Source organism: Coregonus lavaretus, assembly GCF_964263955.1.
Source record: "Coregonus lavaretus genome assembly, contig: HAP1_SCAFFOLD_207, whole genome shotgun sequence".
NCBI lineage: Eukaryota > Metazoa > Chordata > Actinopteri > Salmoniformes > Salmonidae > Coregonus > Coregonus lavaretus.
The window spans coordinates 645709-669594 of record NW_028162914.1 but is presented as its reverse complement, the minus strand read 5'-3'; the positions used below and the strand labels follow the sequence as shown (position 1 = coordinate 669594).

The 23886-nt window shown below is 43.9% G+C and overlaps 1 protein-coding gene across 1 annotated transcript in view; it reads right to left on the bottom strand.

Moving 5' to 3' along the window:
• LOC311118689 (ectonucleoside triphosphate diphosphohydrolase 1-like) overlaps positions 1–23607 on the bottom strand; it is a 64318-nt gene extending 40711 nt beyond the window's left edge. Inside the window, exon 1 of the mRNA XM_084193476.1 lies at positions 23450–23607. Coding sequence (XP_084049602.1) covers positions 23450–23465 — 16 coding nt within the window. The 5' untranslated portion in view covers positions 23466–23607. The remainder of the gene's footprint in view (positions 1–23449) is intronic.
• Positions 23608–23886: the final 279 nt, after the last annotated feature.

Genomic DNA, 23886 nt, shown 5'->3' with positions numbered 1-23886 from the left:
TTATCGCCCTCCAGGTTCCTTTGGAGAGTTCATCAATGAGCTTGACGCCTTGATAAGTTCCTTTCCTGAGGATGGCTCACCCCTCACAGTTCTGGGTGACTTTAACCTCCCTACGTCTGCCTTTGACTCATTTCTCTCTGCCTCCTTCTTTCCACTCCTTTCCTCTTTTGACCCCACCCTCTCACCGTCCCCCCCTACTCACAAGGCAGGCAATACGCTTGACCTCATCTTTACTCGATGCTGCTCTTCTACTAATCTCACTGCAACTCCCCTCCAAGTCTCCGACCACTACTTTGTATCCTTTTCTCTCTCGCTCTCTTCCAACACTACTCACTCTGCCCCTACTTAGATGGTAATGTGCCGTCGCAACCTTCGCTCTCTCTCCAGCTACTCTCTCCTCTTCCATCCTATGATCTCTTCCCTCTGCTAAATCCTTCTTCCTCCGATCTCCTGATTCTGCCTCCTCAACCCTCCTCTCCTCCCTTTCTGCATCTTTTGACTCTCTATGTCCCCTATCCTCCCGGCCGGCTTGGTCCTCCCCTCCTGCTCCGTGGCTTGACGACTCATTGCGAGCTCACAGAAGAGGGCTCCGGGCAGCCGAGTGGAAATGGTGGAAAACTAGACTCCCTGCGGACCTGTCATCTTTTCACTCCCTCCTCTCTACATTCTCTTCCTCTGTTTCCGCTGCTAAAGTAACTTTCTACCACTCTAAATTTCAAGCCTCTGCCTCTAACCCTAGGAAGCTCTTTGCCACCTTCTCCTCCCTGCTGAATCCTCCTCCTCCTCCTCCCTCCTCCCTCTCTGTGGATGTCTTCGTCAACCATTTTGAAAAGAAGGTTGACGACATCTGATCCTCATTTATTAAGTCAAATGACACCGCTGGTCCTGCTCACACTGCCCTACCCTATGCTTTGACTTCTTTCTCCCCTCTCTCTCCAGATGAAATCTTACAAACTTGTGATGGCCGGCCGCCCAACAACCTGCCCGCTTGACCCTATCCCCTCCTCTCTTCTCCAGACCATTTCCGGAGATCTTCTCCCTTACCTCACCACGCTCATCCACTCATCCTTGACTGCTGGCCATGTCCCTTCCGTCTTCAAGAGAGCGAGAGTTGCACCTCTCCTCAAAAAACCTACACTCGATCCCTCCGATGTCAACAACTACAGACCAGTATCCCTTCTTTCTTTTCTCTCCAAAACTCTTGAGCGTGCTGTCTCTAGCCAACTCTCCTGCTATCTCTCTTAGAATGACCTTCTTGATCCAAACCAGTCAGGTTCCAAGACTGGTCATTCAACTGAGACTGCTCTTCTCTGTGTCACAGTGGCTCTCCGCACTGCTAAAGGTAACTCTCTCTCCTCTGCTCTTATCCTTCTAGACCTATCCACTGCCTTTGATACTGTGAACCATCAGATCCTCCTCTCCACCCTCTCTGAGTTGGGCATCTCCGGCGCTGCTCACTCTTGGATTGCGTCCTACCTGACAGGTCGCTCCTACCAGGTGGCGTGGCGAGAATCTGTCTCCGCACCACGTGCTCTCACCACTGGTGTCCCCCAGGGCTCAGTTCTAGGCCCTCTCCTATTCTCTCTATACATCAAGTCACTTGGCTCTGTCATATCCTCACATGGTCTCTCCTATCATTGCTACGCAGACGACACACAATTGATTTTCTCCTTTCCCCTTCTGATAACCAGGTGGCGAATCGCATCTCTGCATGTCTGGCAGACATATCAGTGTGAATGTCGGATCACCACCTCAAGCTGAACCTTGGCAAGACGGAGCTGCTCTTCCTCCCGGGGAAGGACTGCCCACTCCATGATCTCGCCATCACAGTTGACAACTCCATTGTGTCCTCCTCCCAGAGTGCAAAGAGCCTTGGCTTGACCCTGGACAACACCCTGTCGTTCTCCGCTAACATCAAGGCGGTGACCCGATCCTGCAGGTTCATGCTCTACAACATTCGCAGAGTACCACCCTACCTTACACAGGAAGCGGCACAGGTCCTAATCCAGGCACTTGTCATCTCCCGTCTGGATTACTGAAACTCGCTGTTGGCTGGGCTCCCTGCCTGTGCCATTAAACCCCTACAACTTATCCAGAACGCTGCAGCCCGTCTGGTGTTCAACCTTCCCAAGTTCTCTCATGTCACCCCGTTCCTCCGCACACTCCACTGGCTTCCAGTTGATGCTCGCATCTACTACAAGAACATAGTGCTTGCCTACGGAGCTGTGAGGGGAACGGCACCTCCTTACCTTCAGGCTCTGATCAGACCCTACACCCAAACGAGGGCACTACATTCATCCACCTCTGGCCTGCTAGCTCCCCTACTTCTACGGAAGCACAGTTCCCGCTCAGCCCAGTCAAAGCTATTTGCTGCTCTGGCACCCCAATGGTGGAACAAGCTCCCCCACGACACCAGGACAGCGTAGTCACTGACCACCTTCCAGAGACACTTAAAACCCTACCTGATAGAACTTGGGAAGGTTGAACACCAGACGGGCTGCGGCATTCTGGATGAGTTGTAGGGGTTTAATGGCACAGGCAGGGAGCCCAGCCAACAGCGAGTTGCAGTAATCCAGACGGGAGATGACAAGTGCCTGGATTAGGAACTGTGCCGCTTCCTGTGTAAGGCAGGGTCATACTCTCCGAATGTTGTAGAGCATGAACCTACAGGATCGGATCACCACCTTGATGTTAGCAGAGAATGACAGGGTGTTGTCCAGGGTCACGCCAAGGCTCTTTGCACTCTGGGAGGAGGACACAACGGAGTTGTCAACCATGATGGCGAGATCATGGAACAGGCAGTCCTTCCCCGGGAGGAAGAGCAGCTCCGTCTTTTCGAGGTTCAGCTTGAGGTGGTGATCCGTCATCCACACTGATATGTCTGCCAGACATGCAGAGATGCGATTCGCCACCTGGTTATCAGAGGGGGGAAAGGAGAAGATTAGTTGTGTGTCGTCTGCGTAGCAATGATAGGAGAGGCCATGTGAGGATATGACAGAGCCAAGTGGCTTGGTGTATAGCGAGAATAGGAGAGGGCCTAGAACTGAGCCCTGGGGGACACCAGTGGTGAGAGCACGTGGTGCGGAGACAGATTCTCGCCACGCCACTTGGTAGGAGCGACCTGTCAGGTAGGACGCAATCCAAGAGTGAGCCGCGCCGGAGATGCCCAACTCGGAGAGGGTGGAGAGGAGGATCTGATGGTTCACAGTATCAAAGGCAGCAGACATGTCTAGAAGGACAAGAGCAGAGGAGAGAGAGTTAGCTTTAGCAGTGCGGAGAGCCTCCATGACACAGAGAAGAGCAGTCTAAGTTGAATGACCAGTCTTGAAACCTGACTGCTTTGGATCAAGAAGGTAATTCTGAGAGAGATAGCAAGAGAGTTGGCTAAAGACGGCACGCTCAAGAGTTTTGGAGAGAAAAGAAAGAAGGGATACTGGTCTGTAGTTGTTGACATCGGAGGGATCGAGTGTAGGTTTTTTGAGAAGGGGTGCAACTCTCGCTCTCTTGAAGACGGAAGGGACATAGCCAGCGGTCAAGGATGAGTTGATGAGCGAGGTGAGGTAAGGGAGAAGGTCACCGGAGATGGTCTGGAGAAGAGAGGAGGGGATAGGGTCAAGTGGGCAGGTTGTTGGGCGGCCGGCCATCACAAGTCGCAAGATTTCATCTGGAGAGAGAGGGGAGAAATAAGTCAAAGCATAGGGTAGGGCAGTGTGAGCAGGACCAGCAGTGTCATTTGACTTAACAAACGAGGATCGGATGGACGGAGGGGGGGGGATTCAGCAGGGAGGAGAAGGTGGCAAAGAGCTTCCTAGGGTTAGAGGCAGATGCTTGGAATTTAGAGTGGTAGAAAGTGGCTTTAGCAGCAGAAACAGATGAAGAAAATGTAGAGAGGAGGGAGTGAAAAGATGCCAGGTCTGCAGGGAGTCTCGTTTTCCTCCATTTCCGCTCGGCTGCCCGGAGCCGAGTGGAAATCAATATGATTGATCAATATGATTGATTTTGTTACATTGGATAAACTCGACAACGATACTGGAGGGGATGCATCACTGGAGTCAAAGGATTCTTCAAGGGATGGAAAACTGGCAGAGCGAGCAAACGTGAATGTTGTAAACCATTCTTCTTCAGACAGGAGGCATGGTTAGAGCTTGATACTACCGATGAAGCACATAAGATGGTGAAATTCTACAAAGGCAAAGGACAGATGCTGGGGAAACCTGTCGATGTTAGCATGTGATTTTCACAGAAACAGTTGGAGAGTCCCAATGGGAGATCCATATATATTTGAAAGCTTCCACTCCAGAAGTACTCAGACATTGATACTACTTACTACGAAGACAGACAGAGTAGAAACAGAGAGAGTGTGGACAGAGAAAGAGAGAGAATAGACAGAGGGAGAACAGAGAGAGAGAGGGAGGACAGTGAGAGGAATAGAGAGAGGGATAGAGAGAGGAATAGAGAGAGGGATAGAGAGAGGAATAGAGAGAGGGATAGAGAGAGGGATAGAGAGAGGGATAGAGAGAGGGATAGAGAGAGAAAGATAGAAAGAAAGGGAAAGAATAGAGAGAGGGATAGAGAGAGGGATAGAGAGAGGGACAGAGAGAGAAAGATAGAAAGAAAGGGGAAGAAGAGAGTGGGAGAGAGGGAGAGCTAACAGTTAACTATGTGATATGGCTGGTCTTTTCTAGAACCAGGAGGTTCATCCATCTCAAAAGAACTGAGTTGCAGCCCTGTGTGTTTGTGTTTGTGCATTTCATAGGAACAGGCACTGAGACACAGAGTTTGGCATTTCCTCTCCAAGCCTGGGCAGTGCATCCTGTCGGCATGGAAACTCAGCTGAAGTGTGTGTGTGTCTGTGTGTGTTAAACTCTGAAAGGGGCTTATTAGGGGAGCCAATGTCTGTCTCGAAGCTGTGTGTGTGTTTGGGGAGGAGGAAGTGGGGACTCCCTTCCTGCAGTAGTTCTGTCAGCCTTAGGACCCTTCTGGGTTAGCTTCCCTTCCTGCAGTAGTTCTTTCAGCCTTAGATCCCATGTGGGTTAGTTTCCCTTCCTGCAGTAGTTCTTTCAGCCATAGATCCCATGTGGGTTAGCCTCCCTTCCTGCCCGTGCCTGCGCACACAGACAAGCACGCACAAGCACCACACACACACATCCACACACACGCAGGAAAGCACAAACACGCAAACGGACATATACACACGCGCACACACACTCACACACATTTCCCCCTTAACTTTTCTGTTAAAGTTACCGTAACTTTAAGACAGTTGCAGAAAATATTTGAAGCTACATTTTCCCCTTAAATTATGTTTACAAAAATCAAGGGTGCCCCTGAGGTCCCTTAACTGCTTCATTCAGTGTGGATATCAATGTGAACAGCAATTCCTATCCCCTCATTGCAAAGCAAAACTTAAACCGCCTAGCTAGTTAGCTAGCTAACTAAATTACGGAAAATAGTAGTTTTATTCTAGGTTGAAGATAGATACAGTGAGCTCCAACAGTTTAGGGACAGTGACAAGTCGTTTGTTGATTTGGGTCTGTACTCCCGCCCCTCTTATAATAATGGCGAGAGGTTAGCATGTCTTGGGGATATGATATTTGTTAATGGCGAGAGGTTAGCATGTCTTGGGGATATGATATTAGTTAATGGCGAGAGGTTAGCATGTCTTGGGGATATGATATTTGTTAATGGCGAGAGGTTAGCATGTCTTGGGGATATGATATTTGTTCATCTGTAACTTTCTCACTCATCAGTATTCACGATTCATTCAGGATTATCCTTACTCATGGTAGCTTCACATTAATTTAGAAGTGTTTAGAAACATATTATATTCTTATTTACAATTAAAGTGACTCCAAAATGACACAATACATTATTTACCAGTCATTTCTATTGGGCACAAAATAATCTGAAACACAACCAAAAAAAGCAAATGCATCCAACAAGTTTGTACAGTCACAAGCTTAATATAGTCATTGCGTGCTAGGAATATGGGACCAAATACTCATCTTTTTATTCCTTTAATAACACCCCTTGACTTTTTCCACATTTTGTTGTTTTACAGCCTTCAATTAAAATGGATTACACATATATATTTAGTCACTGACCTATACAAAATACCACATAATGTCAAAGTGGAATTATTATTTTAATTAATAAAAAATGAAAAGCTGAAATGTCTTGAGTCAATAAGTATTCAACCCTTTCATAATGGCAAGCCTAAATAAGTCCAGGAGAACAATTTGCTTAACAAGTCACATACTGTAATAAGTTGCATAGACTATAGTGTTTAACATGATTTTTGAATGGCTACCTCATCTCTGTACCACACACATACAATTATCTGTAAGGTCCTTCAGTCGAGCAAAGAATGAGCTTTTCAATTAGCCGAAATACATGCTAAGAGCCGACAACAACAACGCATGTGGAGGTATAAGATGGGGAAAATGTAGCTGGCAATTATGAATGATCATCAATGCCTCGCAAAGAAGGGCACCTATTGGTAGATGGGTTTTTAAAAATTTGAAGCAGACATTGAATATCCCTTTGAGCATGGTGAAGTTATTAATTACACTTTGGATGGTGTATCAATACACTCAGTCACTACAAAGATACAGGCATCCTTCCTAACTCAGTTGCCGGAGAGGAAGGAAACCGCTCAGGGATTTCACCACGAGGCCAATGGTGACTTTAAAACAGTTACAGAGTTTAATGGCTGTGATAGGAGAAAACTGAGGATGGATCAACAACATTGTAGTTACTCCACAATACTAACCTAATTGACAGAGTGAAAAGAAGGAACCCTGAACAGAATACAAATATTCCAAAACATGCATCCTGTTTGCAACAAGGCACTAAAGTAATACTGCAAAAAATGTGGCAAAGCAATTAACTTTATGTCCTGAATACAAAGCATTATGTTTGGGGCAAATCCAATACAACACATTACTGAGTACCACTCTCCATATCTTCAAGCATAGTGGTGGCTGCATCATCTTATGAGTATGCTTGTAATCGTTCAGGACTGGGGAGTTTTTCAGGATAAAAAATAAATGGAATGGAGCTAAACACAGGCAAAATCCAAGAGGAAAACCTGGTTCTGTCTGCTTTACACCAGACACTGGGAGATGAATTCACCTTTCAGCAGGACAATAACCTAAAACACAAGGCCAAATCTACACTAGAGTTGCTTATCAAGAAGACATTGAACGTTCCTGAGTGGCCGAGTTTCAGTTTTGACTTAAATCTGCTTGAAATGTATAGCAACACCTGAAAATGGTTTTCTAGCAATGATCAACAACCAATTTGACAGAGCTTGAAGAATTGTGAAAAGAGTAATGGGCTAATATTGTACAATCCAGGTGTGGAAAGCTCTTAGAGACTTACCCAGAAAGACTCACAGCTGTAATCGCTGCCAAAGGTGATTCTAACATGTATTGACTCAGGGGTTTGCCTACTTATCTAATCAAGATATAACAGTTTTTTATTTTTCATATTATTCTACAAATGTTCGAATTTGTCTTCCACTTTGACATTACAGAGTATTTTGTGTAGAGCGTAGACAAAAAATGACAATTAAATCAATTTTCATCCCGCTTAGTATTGTACTGTTCAATGAGAGAAGTTAATCAGCCTTGGATTAGGGTTAGGCTTAGTATTGTACTGTTTAATGAGAGGAGTTAATCAGCCTTGGGTTAGGCTTAGTATTGTACTGTTTAATGAGAGAAGTTAATCAGCCTTGGGTTAGGGTTAGGCTTAGTATTGTACTGTTTAATGAGTTAATCAGCCTTGGGTTAGGTTAGGCTTAGTATTGTACTGTTCAATGAGAGAAGTTAATCAGCCTTGGGTTAGGCTTAGTATTGTACTGTTTAATGAGAGAAGTTAATCAGTGAAGCCTTGGGTTAGGGTTAGGCTTAGTATTGTACTGTTTAATGATAGGAGTTAATCAGCCTTGGGTTACAGTTAGGCTTAGTATTGTACTGTTTAATGAGAGAAGTTAATCAGCCTTGGGTTAGGCTTAGTATTGTACTGTTTAATGAGAGAAGTTAATCAGCCTTGGGTTAGGGTTAGGCTTAGTATTGTACTGTTTAATGAGTTAATCAGCCTTGGGTTAGGGTTAGGCTTAGTATTGTACTGTTTAATGAGAGAAGTTAATCAGCCTTGGGTTAGGTTAGGCTTAGTATTGTACTGTTCAATGAGAGAAGTTAATCAGCCTTGGGTTAGGGTTAGGGTTAGTATTTTACTGTTCAATGAGAGAAGTTAATCAGCGAAGCCTTGGGATAGGGTTAGGGTTAGTATTGTACTGTTTAATGAGAGAAGTTAGTCAGCGAAACCTTGGGTTAGGGTTAGGCTTAGTATTGTACTGTTCAATGAGAGAAGTTAATCAGTGAAGCCTTGGGTTAGGGTTAGGCTTAGTATTGTACTGTTTAATGAGAGAAGTTAATCAGCGAAGCCTTGGGTTAGGGTTAGGCTTAGTATTGTACTGTTCAATGAGAGAAGTTAATCAGTGAAGCCTTGGGTTAGGGTTAGGCTTAGTATTGTACTGTTCAATGAGAGAAGTTAATCAGCGAAGCCTTGGGTTAGGGTTAGGCTTAGTATTGTACTGTTTAATGAGAGGAGTCGATCAGTGAAGCCTTGGGTTAGGGTTAGGCTTAGTATTGTACTGTTTAATGAGAGAAGTTAATCAGCGAAGCCTTGGGTTAGGCTTATTATTGTACTGTTTAATGAGAGAAGTTAATCAGCGAAGCCTTGGGTTAGGGTTAGGCTTAGTATTGTACTGTTTAATGAGAGAAGTTAATCAGCGAAGCCTTGGGTTAGGCTTAGTATTGTACTGTTTAATGAGAGAAGTTAATCAGCGAAGCCTTGGGTTAGGGTTAGGCTTAGTATTGTACTATTTAATGAGAGGAGTCGATCAGTGAAGCCTTGAGTTAGGGTTAGGATTGTGCTGTTTAATGAGAGGAGTCAATCAGTGAAGCCTTGGGTTTGGGTTAGGGTTGGTATTGTGCTGTTTAATGAGAGGAGTCAATCAGTGAAGCCTTGGGTTAGGGTTAGGAATGTGCTGTTTAATGAGAGAAGTTAATCAGCCTTGGGTTAGGCTTAGTATTGTACTGTTTAATGAGAGAAGTTAATTAGCCTTGGGTTAGGGTTAGTATTGTACTGTTTAATGAGAGAAGTTAATCAGCGAAGCCTTGGGTTAGGCTTAGTATTGTACTGTTTAATGAGAGAAGTTAATCAGTGAAGCCTTGGGTTTGGGTTAGGGTTGGTATTGTGCTGTTTAATGAGAGGAGTCAATCAGTGAAGCCTTGGGTTAGGGTTAGGATTGTGCTGTTTAATGAGAGGAGTCAATCAGTGAAGCCTTGGGTTAGGGTTAGGGTTAGGGTTAGTATTTTACTGTTGAATGTGATTAGTTAATCAGTGAAGCACATTAAGTGTGTGCCCTCAGGCCTCTACTCTACTACCACATATCTACAACACAAAATCCATGTGTACGTGTGTGTATAGTGGGTATGGGTCATGTGTGTGTGTGTATGTGTCTGTACCTGTGTGTGTGTGTCTCTTCACAGTCCCCGCTGTTCCAGAAGGTGTATTTTTATCTGTTTTTAAATCTGATTCTACTGCTTGCATGAATTACTTGATGTGGAATAGAGTTCCACCACACTATCACAAGGGGGAGTTAGAACGCTGATCTATCGGTAGTCTAAACTGTGGCACAAATTGACTATCTTTTGGTAAATTAATGGAGGTGTGAATGTTTCAGTCCGAGAGTCTCTCTTCTCTGGCGCTAGAGTCCTGCATCAGGGAAAAAAGAAATAGCTGGCGGTGGTCCCGGAGTTGAGAGAGAACTTGAGTAAGTACAATGCCGCAATTACACTTGACATGTGGACTGACGATTTTCAAAAAATAGGCACGGTGGGCTTTTGGTTTCTCTCCCTTTAAAAACAGAAATAAATCATTCTAAATAACAAACTGGCTTTATTTACCACAATGTGAAAGAGTGACAGCCCATCTATATAAAGTGGGTTTCTGAAACACAGTGTCCTTCTTTACTGATGTGAAGAAGAAACTGAATGAAAGAGTCCAGGGAGGACAGGAGGACAGGGAGGACAGGGGGACAGGGAGGACAGGAGGACAGGGAGGACAGGGAGGACAGGGAGGACAGGGAGGACAGGAGGACAGGGAGGACAGGAGGACAGGGAGGACAGGGAGGACAGGGAGGACAGGGAGGACAGGAGGACAGGGAGGACAGGGAGGACAGGGAGGACAGGGAGGACAGAAGGACAGGGAGGACAGGGAGGACAGGGAGGACAGGAGGACAGGGGGACAGGGAGGACAGGGGGACAGGGAGGACAGGGAGGACAGGGAGGACAGGGAGGACAGGGAGGACAGGGAGGACAGGAGGACAGGGAGGACAGGGAGGACAGGGAGGACAGGAGGACAGGGAGGACAGGGAGGACAGGGAGGACAGGGAGGACAGGAGGACAGGGGGACAGGGAGGACAGGGGGACAGGGAGGACAGGGAGGACAGGGAGGACAGGGAGGACAGGGAGGACAGGGAGGACAGGAGGACAGGGAGGACAGGGAGGACAGGAGGACAGGGAGGACAGGGAGGACAGGGAGGACAGGAGGACAGGGGGACAGGGAGGACAGGGGGACAGGGAGGACAGGGGGACAGGGAGGACAGGGGGACAGGGAGGACAGGGAGGACAGGAGGACAGGGGGACAGGGAGGACAGGAGGACAGGGAGGACAGGGAGGACAGGAGGACAGGGGGACAGGGAGGACAGGGGGACAGGGAGGACAGGGGGACAGGGAGGACAGGGTGGACAGGAAGGACAGGGAGGACAGGAGGACAGGGAGGACAGGGAGGACAGGGAGGACAGGGAGGACAGGGAGGACAGGGGGACAGGGAGGACAGGGGGACAGGGAGGACAGGGGGACAGGGAGGACAGGGAGGACAGGAGGACAGGGAGGACAGGAGGACAGGGAGGACAGGGAGGACAGGGAGGACAGGGAGGACAGGGAGGACAGGAGGACAGGGAGGACAGGGAGGACAGGGAGGACAGGGAGGACAGGAGGACAGGGAGGACAGGGAGGACAGGGAGGACAGGAGGACAGGGAGGACAGGGAGGACAGGGAGGACAGGGAGGACAGGAGGACAGGGAGGACAGGGAGGACAGGGAGGACAGGAGGACAGGGAGGACAGGGAGGACAGGAGGGCAGGAGGACAGGGAGGACAGGGAGGATATGGAGGGGAAAAAGGTTTTCCGTATTTTCAAGTCCTGAGCTTCTTCATTTATTTATGAAACGTACTAGTTTATTTAGGCAATTTAATATATTCCTTTAGGCTTGGCCTATTTAGTCGGCTATTTAATATATTCCTTTAGGCTTGGCCTATTTAGTCGGCTATTTAATATATTCCTTTAGGCTTGGCCTATTTAGTCGGCTATTTAATATATTCCTTTAGGCTTGGCCTATTTAGTCGGCTATTTAATATATTCCTTTAGGCTTGGCCTATTTAGTAGGCTATTTAATATATTCCTTTAGGCTTGGCCTATTTAGTCGGCTATTTAATATATTCCTTTAGGCTTGGCCTATTTAGTCGGCTATTTAATATATTCCTTTAGGCTTGGCCTATTTAGTCGGCTATTTAAAATATTCCTTTAGGCTTGGCCTATTTAGTCGGCTATTTAATATATTCCTTTAGTCTTGGCCTATTTAGTTGGCTATTTAATATATTCCTTTAGGCTTGGCCTATTTAGTAGGCTATTTAATATATTCCTTTAGGCTTGGCCTATTTAGTCGGCTATTTAATATATTCCTTTGCTCTGCCAGCCATTCCCTCCACTACCCTGGGCCAATTGTACGCCGCCCCATGGGTCTCCCTGTCGCGGCCAGCTACGACAGAGCCTGGATTCAAACCAGGATCTCTAGTGGCACAGCTAGCACTGCAATGCAGTGCCTTAGACCACTGCGCCACTCAGGAGACAATTTGTTTTTTGTTTCTACTTTGTCAGAAGAATCTGTAACTGGACCGTAGCTTATTACTTACTAAAACTGTTGTTACACTGGAAGGTTTTTATTCTAAGAGAAACTAAAATGTCATGTTATATTCCATTATAATCTTAAAATATATGTGTTGACTGAATATACGCAAGTGATGTCTGCTAAATGAACAGGTTGATGGCGAAGCCATGAAGCCTCGGCTACTCAGCACGGATAAATAAAACATTTTTAACAGTTTAAACAGCACAACAAATACAATAATGATTTACAAACAAATTATAATCAATCCCATATAGTCGGATCTAACGTAACAAGGTTTTAAAGTCTCTTGTACAGCCAATATAAACAGCTTCTACCCCCAAGCCATAAGACTCCTTAACATCTAATCAAATGGCTACCCAGACTATTTGCATTGCACCCCCCCCCCCCCCCTCCCTCTCCCCCCCACACACACTTTTACGCTGCTGCTACTCTCTATTCATTATCTATGCATAGTCACTTTAATAACTCTACCTACATGTACATACAGTGGCCTGCGAAAGTATTCACCCCCCTGCCTTACAACCTGGAATTTAAAATGATTTTTTGTGAAACAAAATCAATACTTTGTAGAACCACCTTTTGCAGCAATTACAACTGCAAGTCTCATGGGGTATGTCTCTGTAAGCTTGGCACATCTAGCCACTGGGATTGTTGCCCATTCTTCAAGGCAAACCTGCTCCAGCTCCTTCAAGTTGGATGGGTTCCACTGGTGTACAGCAATCTTTAAGTCATACCACAGATTCTCAATTGGATTGAGGTCTGGGTTTTGACTAGGGCATTTCAAGACATTTAAATGTTTCCTCTTAAACCACTCGAGTGTTGCTTTAGCAGTATGGTTAGGGTCATTGTCCTGCTGGAAGGTGAACCTCCGCCCCAGTCTCAAATCTCTGGAAGACTGAAACAGGTTTCCCTCAAGAATTTCCCTGTATTTAGTGCCATCCATCATTCCTTCAAATCTGACCAGTTTCCCAGTCCTTGCTGATGAAAAACATCCCCACAGCATGATGCTGCCACCAACATGCTTCACTATGGGGATGGTGTTCTCGGGGTGATGAGAGGTGTTGGGTTTGCGCCAGACATAGCGTTTTCCTTGATGGCCAAATAGCTCAAGAGTACCTTCTTCCATATGTTGTCCATATGGAGCCTCCCACATGCCCTTTGGCGAACACCAAATGTTTTGCTTATTTTTTTCTTTAAGCAATGGCTTTTTTCTGGCCACTCTTCCGTAAAGCCCAGCTCTGTGGAGTGTACGGCTTGAATTGGTCCTATGGACAGATACTCCAATCTCCGCTGTGGAGCTTTGCAGCTCCTTCAGGGTTATCTTTGGTCTCTTTGTTGCCTCTCTGATTAATGCCCTCCTTGCCTGGTCCGTGAGTTTTGGTGGGTGGCCTTCTCTTGGCAGGTTTGTTGTGGTGCCATATTCTTTCAATTTTCTAATAATGGATTTAATGGTGCTCCGTGGGATGTTCAAAGTTTCGGATATTTTTTTATAACCCAACCCTGATCTGTACTTCTCCACAACTTTGTCCCTGACCTGTTTGGAGAGCTCCTTGGTCTTATGGTGCCCCTTGCTTAGTGGTGTTGCAGACTCTGGGGCCTTTCAGAACAGGTGTATATATACTGAGATCATGTGACAGATCATGTGACACTTAGATTGCACACAGGTGGACTTTAACTAATAAATGTGACTTCTGAAGGTAATTGGTTGCACCAGATCTTATTTAGGGGCTTCATAGCAAAGGGGGTGAATACATATGCACACACCACTTTTCCGTTATTAATTTTTTTGAATTTGTTTGAAACAAGTTATTTTTTTCATTTCACTTCACCAATTTGGACTATTTTGTGTATGTCTATTAAATGAAATCCAAATAAAAATCCATTTAAATTACAGGTTGTAATGCAACAAAATAGGAAAAACGCCAAGGGGGATGAATACTTTTGCAAGGCACTGTATTACCTCAATTACCTTGACTTACCGGTGCCCCCGCACATTAACTCAGTACCGGTACCCCCTGTAAATAGCCTCGCTATTGTTATTTTACTGGTGCTCTTTAATTATTTGTTACTTTTTGTCCTTATTTTTTTTAGGTATTCTTTCTTAAAACTGCATTGTTGGTTAAGGACTTGTAAGGAAGCATTTCACTGTAAGGTCTACACCTGTTGTATTCGGCGCATGTGACAAATACAATTTGATTTTATTTGATTTATTAATGCATTTGTGAATTAAATCACTTTAGCTGACGTTGCGATTTATTCATTGTTTAATTATTCAAGGCTCCCTTTGTTATTTCGTTTTATAACTAAAATGCTTGACTGTATTTGAAGACATGGATGACTTGTATGCTGTGTGACGACACGCACAAATGAATGAATAATTGATTGATATAATGTATTTTGAAGAAGGTCTTTATGCCAATAAGTAAGTTCCACTAAAACAGCTACAGTAAACAGGGCTCTTAGGCCTACAGCTCCATGGCATTTCAATAACTTCATTTAAATAAAAGCCTTAAACCCACCTGTCCCTGACTTTTCCCTAATATATTTATTTCCCACTCTAGCAGTAGGCCTACATTGAGATAAATATCATAATAGACTAAAACTTTCGGAGCATTTTATCCTCAAAGCCGCATGTGCTGAGGCTCTGGCTGCGCCAATGGAATGAACTTGCTTATATTCCCCAGCCCTTTACAATATGCATATGGTGGAATATAAGAGAATAAAATCGAAAGGATATTTTCCCCAAATGGGTATTTGCTGATTGTCATCAGTATTTATGGAGCTGTGGTTATTCTAGGAAAACCTATTTTGAAAGAGAGACCATCTGTAAAATATTTTGTGTTGTTTGGCAAAACTACGTTAATTACAAACCTTGGAATATGGTCTTTCGGATAGGGTATCGCAATCAAAACGTCTGGCCTGCATGGACCTCTGTAGGATTATTTGGAAAAGTAAGCAAACACAAACAAGTTTCATAAAGACGCCATCAAAGATGCCCTCTGGTGGTCAAACTAGCATAAATGGCAACAACGGCTGACAGTAAAATACTATGGCTTCATGCCCTCCCCAGTAAAATACTATGGCTTCATGCCCTCCCCAGTAAAATACTATGGCTTCATGCCCTCCAACATGTCATAACACTCAGCAGCAAGATGTGCTGCAGTATGACACTACTTTTAAACGAGGATCCACTGTAGTAGTTTTAACAGACAGCTCATTACTTCTCACAAAAACAAATAGTGATGAAGTCAATCTCTCCTCCACTTTGAGCCAGGAGAGATTGACATGCATATTATTAATGTTAGCTCTCTGTATACATCCAAGGGCCAGCCGTGCTGCCCTGTTCTGAGCCAATTGTAAGTCCATCTTTGTGGCACATGACCCCACGACTGAACAGTAGTCCAGGTGCGACAAAACTTGAGATAATCAGTGAAGCCCTGGGTTAGGGTTAGTATTGTGCTGTTTAAAGTGATGAGTTAATCAGTAAAGCTTTGGGTGAGGGTTAGGGTTAGTATTGTGCTGTTTAAAGTGATGAGGTAATCAGTGAAGCCTTGGGTTAGGGTGTGGTTAGTATTGTGCTGTTTAAAGTGATGAGTTAATCAGTAAAGCCTTGGGTTAGGGTTAGTATTGTGCTGTTTAAAGTGATGAGTTAATCAGTAAAGCCTTGGGTGAGGGTTAGGGTTAGTATTGTGCTGTTTAAAGTGATGAGTTAATCAGTAAAGCCTTGGGTTAGGGTTAGTATTGTGCTGTTTAAAGTGATGAGTTAATCAGTAAAGCCTTGGGTGAGGGTTAGGGTTAGTATTGTGCTGTTTAAAGTGATGAGGTAATCAGTGAAGCCTTGGGTTAGGGTGTGGTTAGTATTGTACTGTTTAATGTGATGAGGTCATCAGTGAAGTCTTGGCTTAGGGCCAGGGTTAGGGCCAGGGTTAGGGCCAGGGTTAGGGCCAGGGTTAGGGCCAGGGTTAGGGCCAGGCTTAGGGCCAGGGTTAGGGCCAGGGTTAGGGCCAGGGTTAGGGCCAGGGTTAGGGCCAGGGTTAGGGCCAGGGTTAGGGCCAGTTGACGTAAGGGAAAAGGAAAGACAGTGTCTCTTCTCGCGTGTTAGATATTAATGTTGCTCCATTCTTGTGTTCAATCTGACGACACCACTACACACACACACACTCCAACACACACACCTTCCACCCTCAGAGTACAGAGTCCTGTGTGTCATGATAGATTTGTAAAATAAAATCCATTCATTATAGTTTTTGTCATGGACGAAATTCAGACCACAGTTCTTTAGCACTCTAACAACACCGGAAACCACAGTTCTTTAACCTTCTAAAAACAATGGAAATAGTTTTTACTTTCAGCAAACCAACACGTTTCTGCCTTACATATTAGCTCAAGATGCCTTAGAGTTGTACCTTAAGCTTCTGGTGAATGACCCTTTAACAATGTAGGTTTCAATATATAAATATATTGATATCACCTTCTACTGTCCCCTAACCCTTTAACAATGTAGGTTTCAATATATCAATATATTGATATCACCTTCTACTGTCCCCTAACCCTTTCACAATGTAGGTTTCAATATATAAATATATTGATATCACCTTCTACTGTCCCCTAACCCTTTCACAATGTAGGTTTCAATATATAAATATATTGATATCACCTTCTACTGTCCCCTAACCCTTTCACAATGTAGGTTTCAATATATAAATATATTGATATCACCTTCTACTGTCCCCTAACCCTTTCACAATGTAGGTTTCAATATATAAATATATTGATATCACCTTCTACTGTCCCCTAACCCTTTAACAATGTAGGTTTCAATATATCAATATATTGATATCACCTTCTACTGTCCCCTAACCCTTTCACAATGTAGGTTTCAATATATAAATATATTGATATCACCTTCTACTGTCCCCTAACCCTTTCACAATGTAGGTTTCAATATATAAATATATTGATATCACCTTCTACTGTCCCCTAACCCTTTCACAATGTAGGTTTCAATATATAAATATATTGATATCACCTTCTACTGTCCCCTAACCCTTTCACAATGTAGGTTTCAATATATAAATATATTGATATCACCTTCTACTGTCCCCTAACCCTTTAACAATGTAGGTTTCAATATATAAATATATTGATATCACCTTCTACTGTCCCCTAACCCTTTCACAATGTAGGTTTCAATATATAAATATATTGATATCACCTTCTACTGTCCCCTAACCCTTTCACAATGTAGGTTTCAATATATAAATATATTGATATCACCTTCTACTGTCCCCTAACCCTTTCACAATGTAGGTTTCAATATATAAATATATTGATATCACCTTCTACTGTCCCCTAACCCTTTCACAATGTAGGTTACAATATATAAATATATTGATATCACCTTCTACTGTCCCCTAACCCTTTAACAATGTAGGTTACAATATATAAATATATTGATATCACCTTCTACTGTCCCCTAACCCTTTCACAATGTAGGTTTCAATATATAAATATATTGATATCACCTTCTACTGTCCCCTAACCCTTTAACAATGTAGGTTTCAATATATAAATATATTGATATCACCTTCTACTGTCCCCTAACCCTTTCACAATGTAGGTTTCAATATATCAATATATTGATATCACCTTCTACTGTCCCCTAACCCTTTCACAATGTAGGTTTCAATATATAAATATATTGATATCACCTTCTACTGTCCCCTAACCCTTTCACAATGTAGGTTTCAATATATACATATATTGATATCACCTTCTACTGTCCCCTAACCCTTTCACAATGTAGGGTCAGGGTTCAATATAGAAACATATTTATATCAACTATAACTGTCCTCTAACCTTAACCCTTTCACATTATAGAAACATGTTTACAGTGCCATCAGAAAGTCTTCACACCCCTTGACTTTTTCCACATTTTGTTGTGTTACAGCCTGAATTTAAAATTGATTAAATTGAGACTAATTAATTAACAATGAAAAGCTGAAATGTCTTCAGTCAATAAGTATTCAACTCCTTTGTTATGAAAAGCCTAAATAAGTTCAGGAGTAATAATCTGCTTCACAAGTCACATAATACGATGCATGGACTCACTGTGGGATAATACGTTGCATGGACTCACTGTGTGGGATAATACGCTGCATGGACTCACTGTGTGGGATAATACGCTGCATGGACTCACTGTGTGGGATAATACGTTGCATGGACTCACTGTGTGGGATAATACGTTGCATGGACTCACTGTGTGGGATAATACGCTGCATGGACTCACTGTGTGTGATAATACGCTGCATGGACTCACTGTGTGGGATAATACGCTGCATGGACTCACTGTGTGGGATAATACGTTGCATGGACTCACTGTGTGTGATAATACGTTGCATGGACTCACTGTGTGGGATAATACGTTGCATGGACTCACTGTGTGTGATAATACGCTGCATGGACTCACTGTGTGGGATAATACGTTGCATGGACTCACTGTGTGGGATAATACGCTGCATGGACTCACTGTGTGTGATAATACGTTGCATGGACTCACTGTGTGGGATAATACGTTGCATGGACTCACTGTGTGGGATAATACGTTGCATGGACTCACTGTGTGCGATAATACGTTGCATGGACTCACTGTGTGGGATAATACGTTGCATGGACTCACTGTGTGATAATACGTTGCATGGACTCACTGTGTGGGATAATACGTTGCATGGACTCACTGTGTGGGATAATACGTTGCATGGACTCACTGTGTGGGATAATACGCTGCATGGACTCACTGTGTGGGATAATACGTTGCATGGACTCACTGTGTGGGATAATACGTTGCATGGACTCACTGTGTGGGATAATACGTTGCATGGACTCACTGTGTGCGATAATACGCTGCATGGACTCACTGTGTGCGATAATTTTTTTTGTGTATGGGTGGTCCCGGGGATCGAACCCACTACCTTGGCGTTACAAGCGCCGTGCTCTACCAGCTGAGCTACAGAGGACCACATGTTTAATGTGTTTGGACCCCAGGAAGAGTAGCTGCTGCCTTGGCAGGAACTAATGGGGATCCATAATAAACCCCAGGAAGAGTAGCTGCTGCCTTGGCAGGAACTAATGGGGATCCATAATAAACCCCAGGAAGAGTAGCTGCTGCCTTGGCAGGAACTAATGGGGATCCATAATAAACCCCAGGAAGAGTAGCTGCTGCCTTGGCAGGAACTAATGGGGATCCATAATAAACCCCAGGAAGAGTAGCTGCTGCCTTGGCAGGAACTAATGGGGATCCATAATAAACCCCAGGAAGAGTAGCTGCTGCCTTGACAGGAACTAATGGGGATCCATAATAAACCCCAGGAAGAGTAGCTGCTGCCTTGACAGGAACTAATGGGGATCCATAATAAATCCCAGGAAGAGTAGCTGCTGCCTTGGCAGGAACTAATGGGGGTCCATAATAAACCCCAGGAAGAGTAGCTGCTGCCTTGGCAGGAACTAATGGGGATCCATAATAAACCCCAGGAAGAGTAGCTGCTGCCTTGGCAGGAACTAATGGGGATCCATAATAAACCCCAGGAAGAGTAGCTGCTGCCTTGGCAGGAACTAATGGGGGTCCATAATAAATACAAATGCAAATACAAAAGTAATGCTGCTTAAAATGTGGCAAAGCAATTAACTTTTTGTCCTGAATACAAAGTGTTATGCTTGGGGCAAATCCATTATAAAACATTACTGAGCATAGTGGTGGCTGCATCATGTTAAGGGTATGCTTGTCATCGTTAAGGACTGAGGAGTTTATCAGGATAAAAAAGAAAATGGAACGGAGCTAAGCACAGGCAAAATCCTAGATGAAAACCTGGTTCAGTCTGCTTTCCTCCAGACACTGGGAAATGAATTCAACTTTCAGCAGGACAATAACCTTAAACACACAAAAAGGCCAAATACAGTGCTTTGCAAATGTATTCATCCCCCTTGGCGTTTTTCCTATTTTGTTGCATTACAACCTGTAATTTAAATGGATTTTTATTTGGATTTCATGTAATGGACATAAACAAAATAGTCAAAATTGGTGAAATGAAAAAAATAACTTGTTTCAAAAAATTCTAGAAAATTAATAACGGGAAAGTGGTGCGTGCATATGTTTTCACCCCCTTTGCAATGAAGCCCCTAAATAAGATCTGGTGCAACCAATTACCTTCAGAAGTCACATTTATTATTTAAATAAAGTCCACCTGTGTGCAATCTAAGTGTCACATGATCTGTCACATGATCTCAGTATATATACACCTGTTCTGAAAGACCCCAGAGTCTGCAACACCACTAAGCAAGGGGCACCACCAAGCAAGCGGCACCATGAAGACCAAGGAGCTCTCCAAACAGGTCAGGGACAAAGTTGTGGAGAAGTACAGATCAGGGTTGGGTTATAAAAAAAGTATCAGAAACTTTGAACATCTCACGGAGGACCGTTAAATCCATTATTAAAGAATGGAAGGAATATGGCACCACAACAAACCTGCCAAGAGAGGGCCGCCCACCAAAACTCACAGACCAGGCAAGGAGGGCATTAATCAGAGAGGCAACAAAGAGACCAAAGATAACCCTGAAGGAGCTGCAAAGCTCCACAGCGGAGATTGGAGTATTTGTCCATAGGACCACTTTAAGCCGTACACTCCACAGAGCTGGGCTTTACGGAAGAGTGGCCAGAAAAAAGCCATTGCTTAAAGAAAAAAATAAGCAAACACGTTTGGTGTTCGCCAAAAGGCATGTGGGAGACTCCCCAAACATATGGAAGAAGGTACTCTGGTCAGATGACACTAGAATTGAGCTTTTTGGTGATCAAGGAAAACGCTATGTCTGGCGCAAACCCAACACCTATCATCACCCAGAGAACACCATCCCCATTGTGAAGCATGGTGGCGGCAGCATCATGCTGTGGGGATGTTTTTCATCAGCAAGGACTGGGAAACTGGTCAGAATTGAAGGAATGATGGATGGCGCTAAATACAGGGACATTCTTGAGGGAAACCTGTTTCAGTTTTCCAGAGATTTGAGACTGGGACGGAGGTTCACCTTCCAGCAGGACAATTACCCTAAGCATACTGCTAAAGCAACACTTGAGTGGTTTAAGGGGAAACATTTAAATGTCTTGGAATGGCCTAGTCAAAGCCCAGACCTCAATCCAATTGAGAATCTGTGGTATGACTTAAAGATTGCTGTACACCAGCGGAACCCATCCAACTTGAAGGAGCTGGAGCAGTTTTGCCTTGAAGAATGGGCAACAATCCCAGTGGCTAGATGTGCCAAGCTTATAGAGACATACCCCAAGAGACTTGCAGCTGTAATTGCTGCAAAAGGTGGCTCTACAAAGTATTGACTTTGGGGGGGGGGGGGGGGGGGGTGAATAGTTATGCACGCTCAAGTTTTCAGTTTTTTTGTCTTATTTCTTGTTTGTTTCCAAAAAAAAAAGATTTTGCATCTTCAAAGTGGTAGGCATGTTGTGTAAATCAAATGATACAAACCCCAAAAAAATCCATTTTAATTCCAGGTTGTAAGGCAACAAAATAGGAAAAATGCCAAGGGGGGTGAATACTTTTGCAAGCCACTGTATACACTGTAGTTGCTTACCAAGACTACATTGAACGTTCCTGAGTTGCCTAGTTACAGTTTTGACTTAAATCGGCTTGAAAATCTATGGCAAGACTTGAAAATGGCTGTCTAGCAAGGATCAACAACCAACTTGACAGAGCTTGAATAATTTTTTTATAATAATTTGCAAATATTGTACAATCCAGGAGTGGAAAACTCTTAGCGACTGACCCAGAAACACTCACAGCTGTAATCAAAGGTGATTGTAACATGTATTGACTCAGGGGGGTGAATACTGATGGAAATGAGATATTTCTGTCTTTCATTTTCAATACATTTGCAAACATTTCTAAAAACATATTTTCACTTTGTCATTATGGGGTATTGTGTGTAGACGGGTGAGAGAAAAAAATATATTTAATCCATTTTGAATTTAGGCTGTAACCCAACAAAATGAGGAAAAAGTCCTCTAAGCCTTTCACATTAAATTCCACTGTCCTCTCACCCTTCCAATGTCCTCTGAGACCGAACACCCTTAAAAGAATCCTAAACCTAAAGAAACTAACCTCAACCCTCAGAGTCTCTCATCTAGTCACTTCCTGTTAAAAGTGGACCCTCTGACTGACATGACTCAGCAACAGGAAGTTGGCTTCCTCTTTGAGAAAGCAAAGCATCATGGGAGCTTGGAGGACAGACACCATATTACACATACTAACCTAAAACGATCCTCTAATCCCTAAAGCCCCTTAGAACTAACCTCTAACCCTTAACCGTAACACCTAACCCTAACACAAAACCAGACACTAAACCTAACTCTACATTCATTAGAACCCTCAGGCACCTGCTGTAGAACACTCAGACACTATTTAGAACACTCAGACACTATTTAGAACACTCAGATACTATTTAGAACACTCAGATATTATTTAGAACACTCAGACACTATTTAGAACATTCAGATATTATTTAGAACACTCAGACACTATTTAGAACATTCAGACACTATTTAGAACACTCAGACACTATTTAGAACATTCAGACACTATTTAGAACATTCAGACACTATTTAGAACATTCAGACACTATTTAGAACATTCAGACACTATTTAGAACATTCAGACACTATTTAGAACATTCAGACACTATTTAGAACACTCAGACACTATTTAGAACATTCAGACACTATTTAGAACACTCAGACACTATTTAGAACATTCAGACACTATTTAGAACATTCAGACACTATTTAGAACATTCAGACACTATTTAGAACACTCAGACACTATTTAGAACATTCAGACACTATTTAGAACACTCAGACACTATTTAGAACATTCAGACACTATTTAGAACACTCAGACACTATTTAGAACATTCAGACACTATTTAGAACACTCAGACACTATTTAGAACATTCAGACACTATTTAGAACATTCTGTCCTGGGGACCCCAAGGGGTGCACATTTTGGGTTTTTTACACAGCTGATTCAAATGATCAAAGCTTGATGATTAGTTGATCATGTGCATCAGCTGTGTTGTGCTAGGGCAAAAAACTAAAAATGCACCCCTTGGGGTCCAGAGGACCGAGTTTGGGAAATTCTTATTTAGAACATTCAGACACTATTTAGAACATTCAGACACTATTTAGAACAACGTCCTGCGTCCCATTGACCTCTTTACTGCATCAATTGTAACGTTGTCACAGAAAAGGAAGTGGTGTGTGTGTGTGTGTGTGTGTGTGTGTGTGTGTGTGTGTGTGTGTGTGTGTGTGTGTATGTGTGTGTGTGTGTGTCAGGCAGAGCTGTAACCCTACCTCTCTGTTCAGCCATGGTCTGTATCGCTCAGCAGTGATATAATGGTCTTTCTATTCTCTCTCTCTCCCCTCTTCTCTCTATAACCTTCCCCCTCCCTCTCTCTCCCCTCTTCTCTCTGACACACAAACGGCTCTCTTTGCTCTCTTTCTTTCCTCTCTCTTTCCTCTCTCTCTCTTCTCTCCTCCCCCTCTCTCTTCCCTCCTCCCCCTTTCTCTTCCCTCCTCCCCTCTCTCTTCTCTCCTCCCCCTCTCTCTTCTCTCCTCCCCCCTCTCTCTCCCCTCCTCCCCTCTCACTTCCCTCCTCCCCCTGCCTCTTCCTGCCTCCCCTCTCTCTTCCCCAATCCCACTCGCTCTTCCTCCTCCCTGTCTCTCTTCCTCCTCCCCGTCTCTATTCCCTCCTCCCGTCTCTCTTCTCCCCTCTCTCTTCCCTCCTCCCC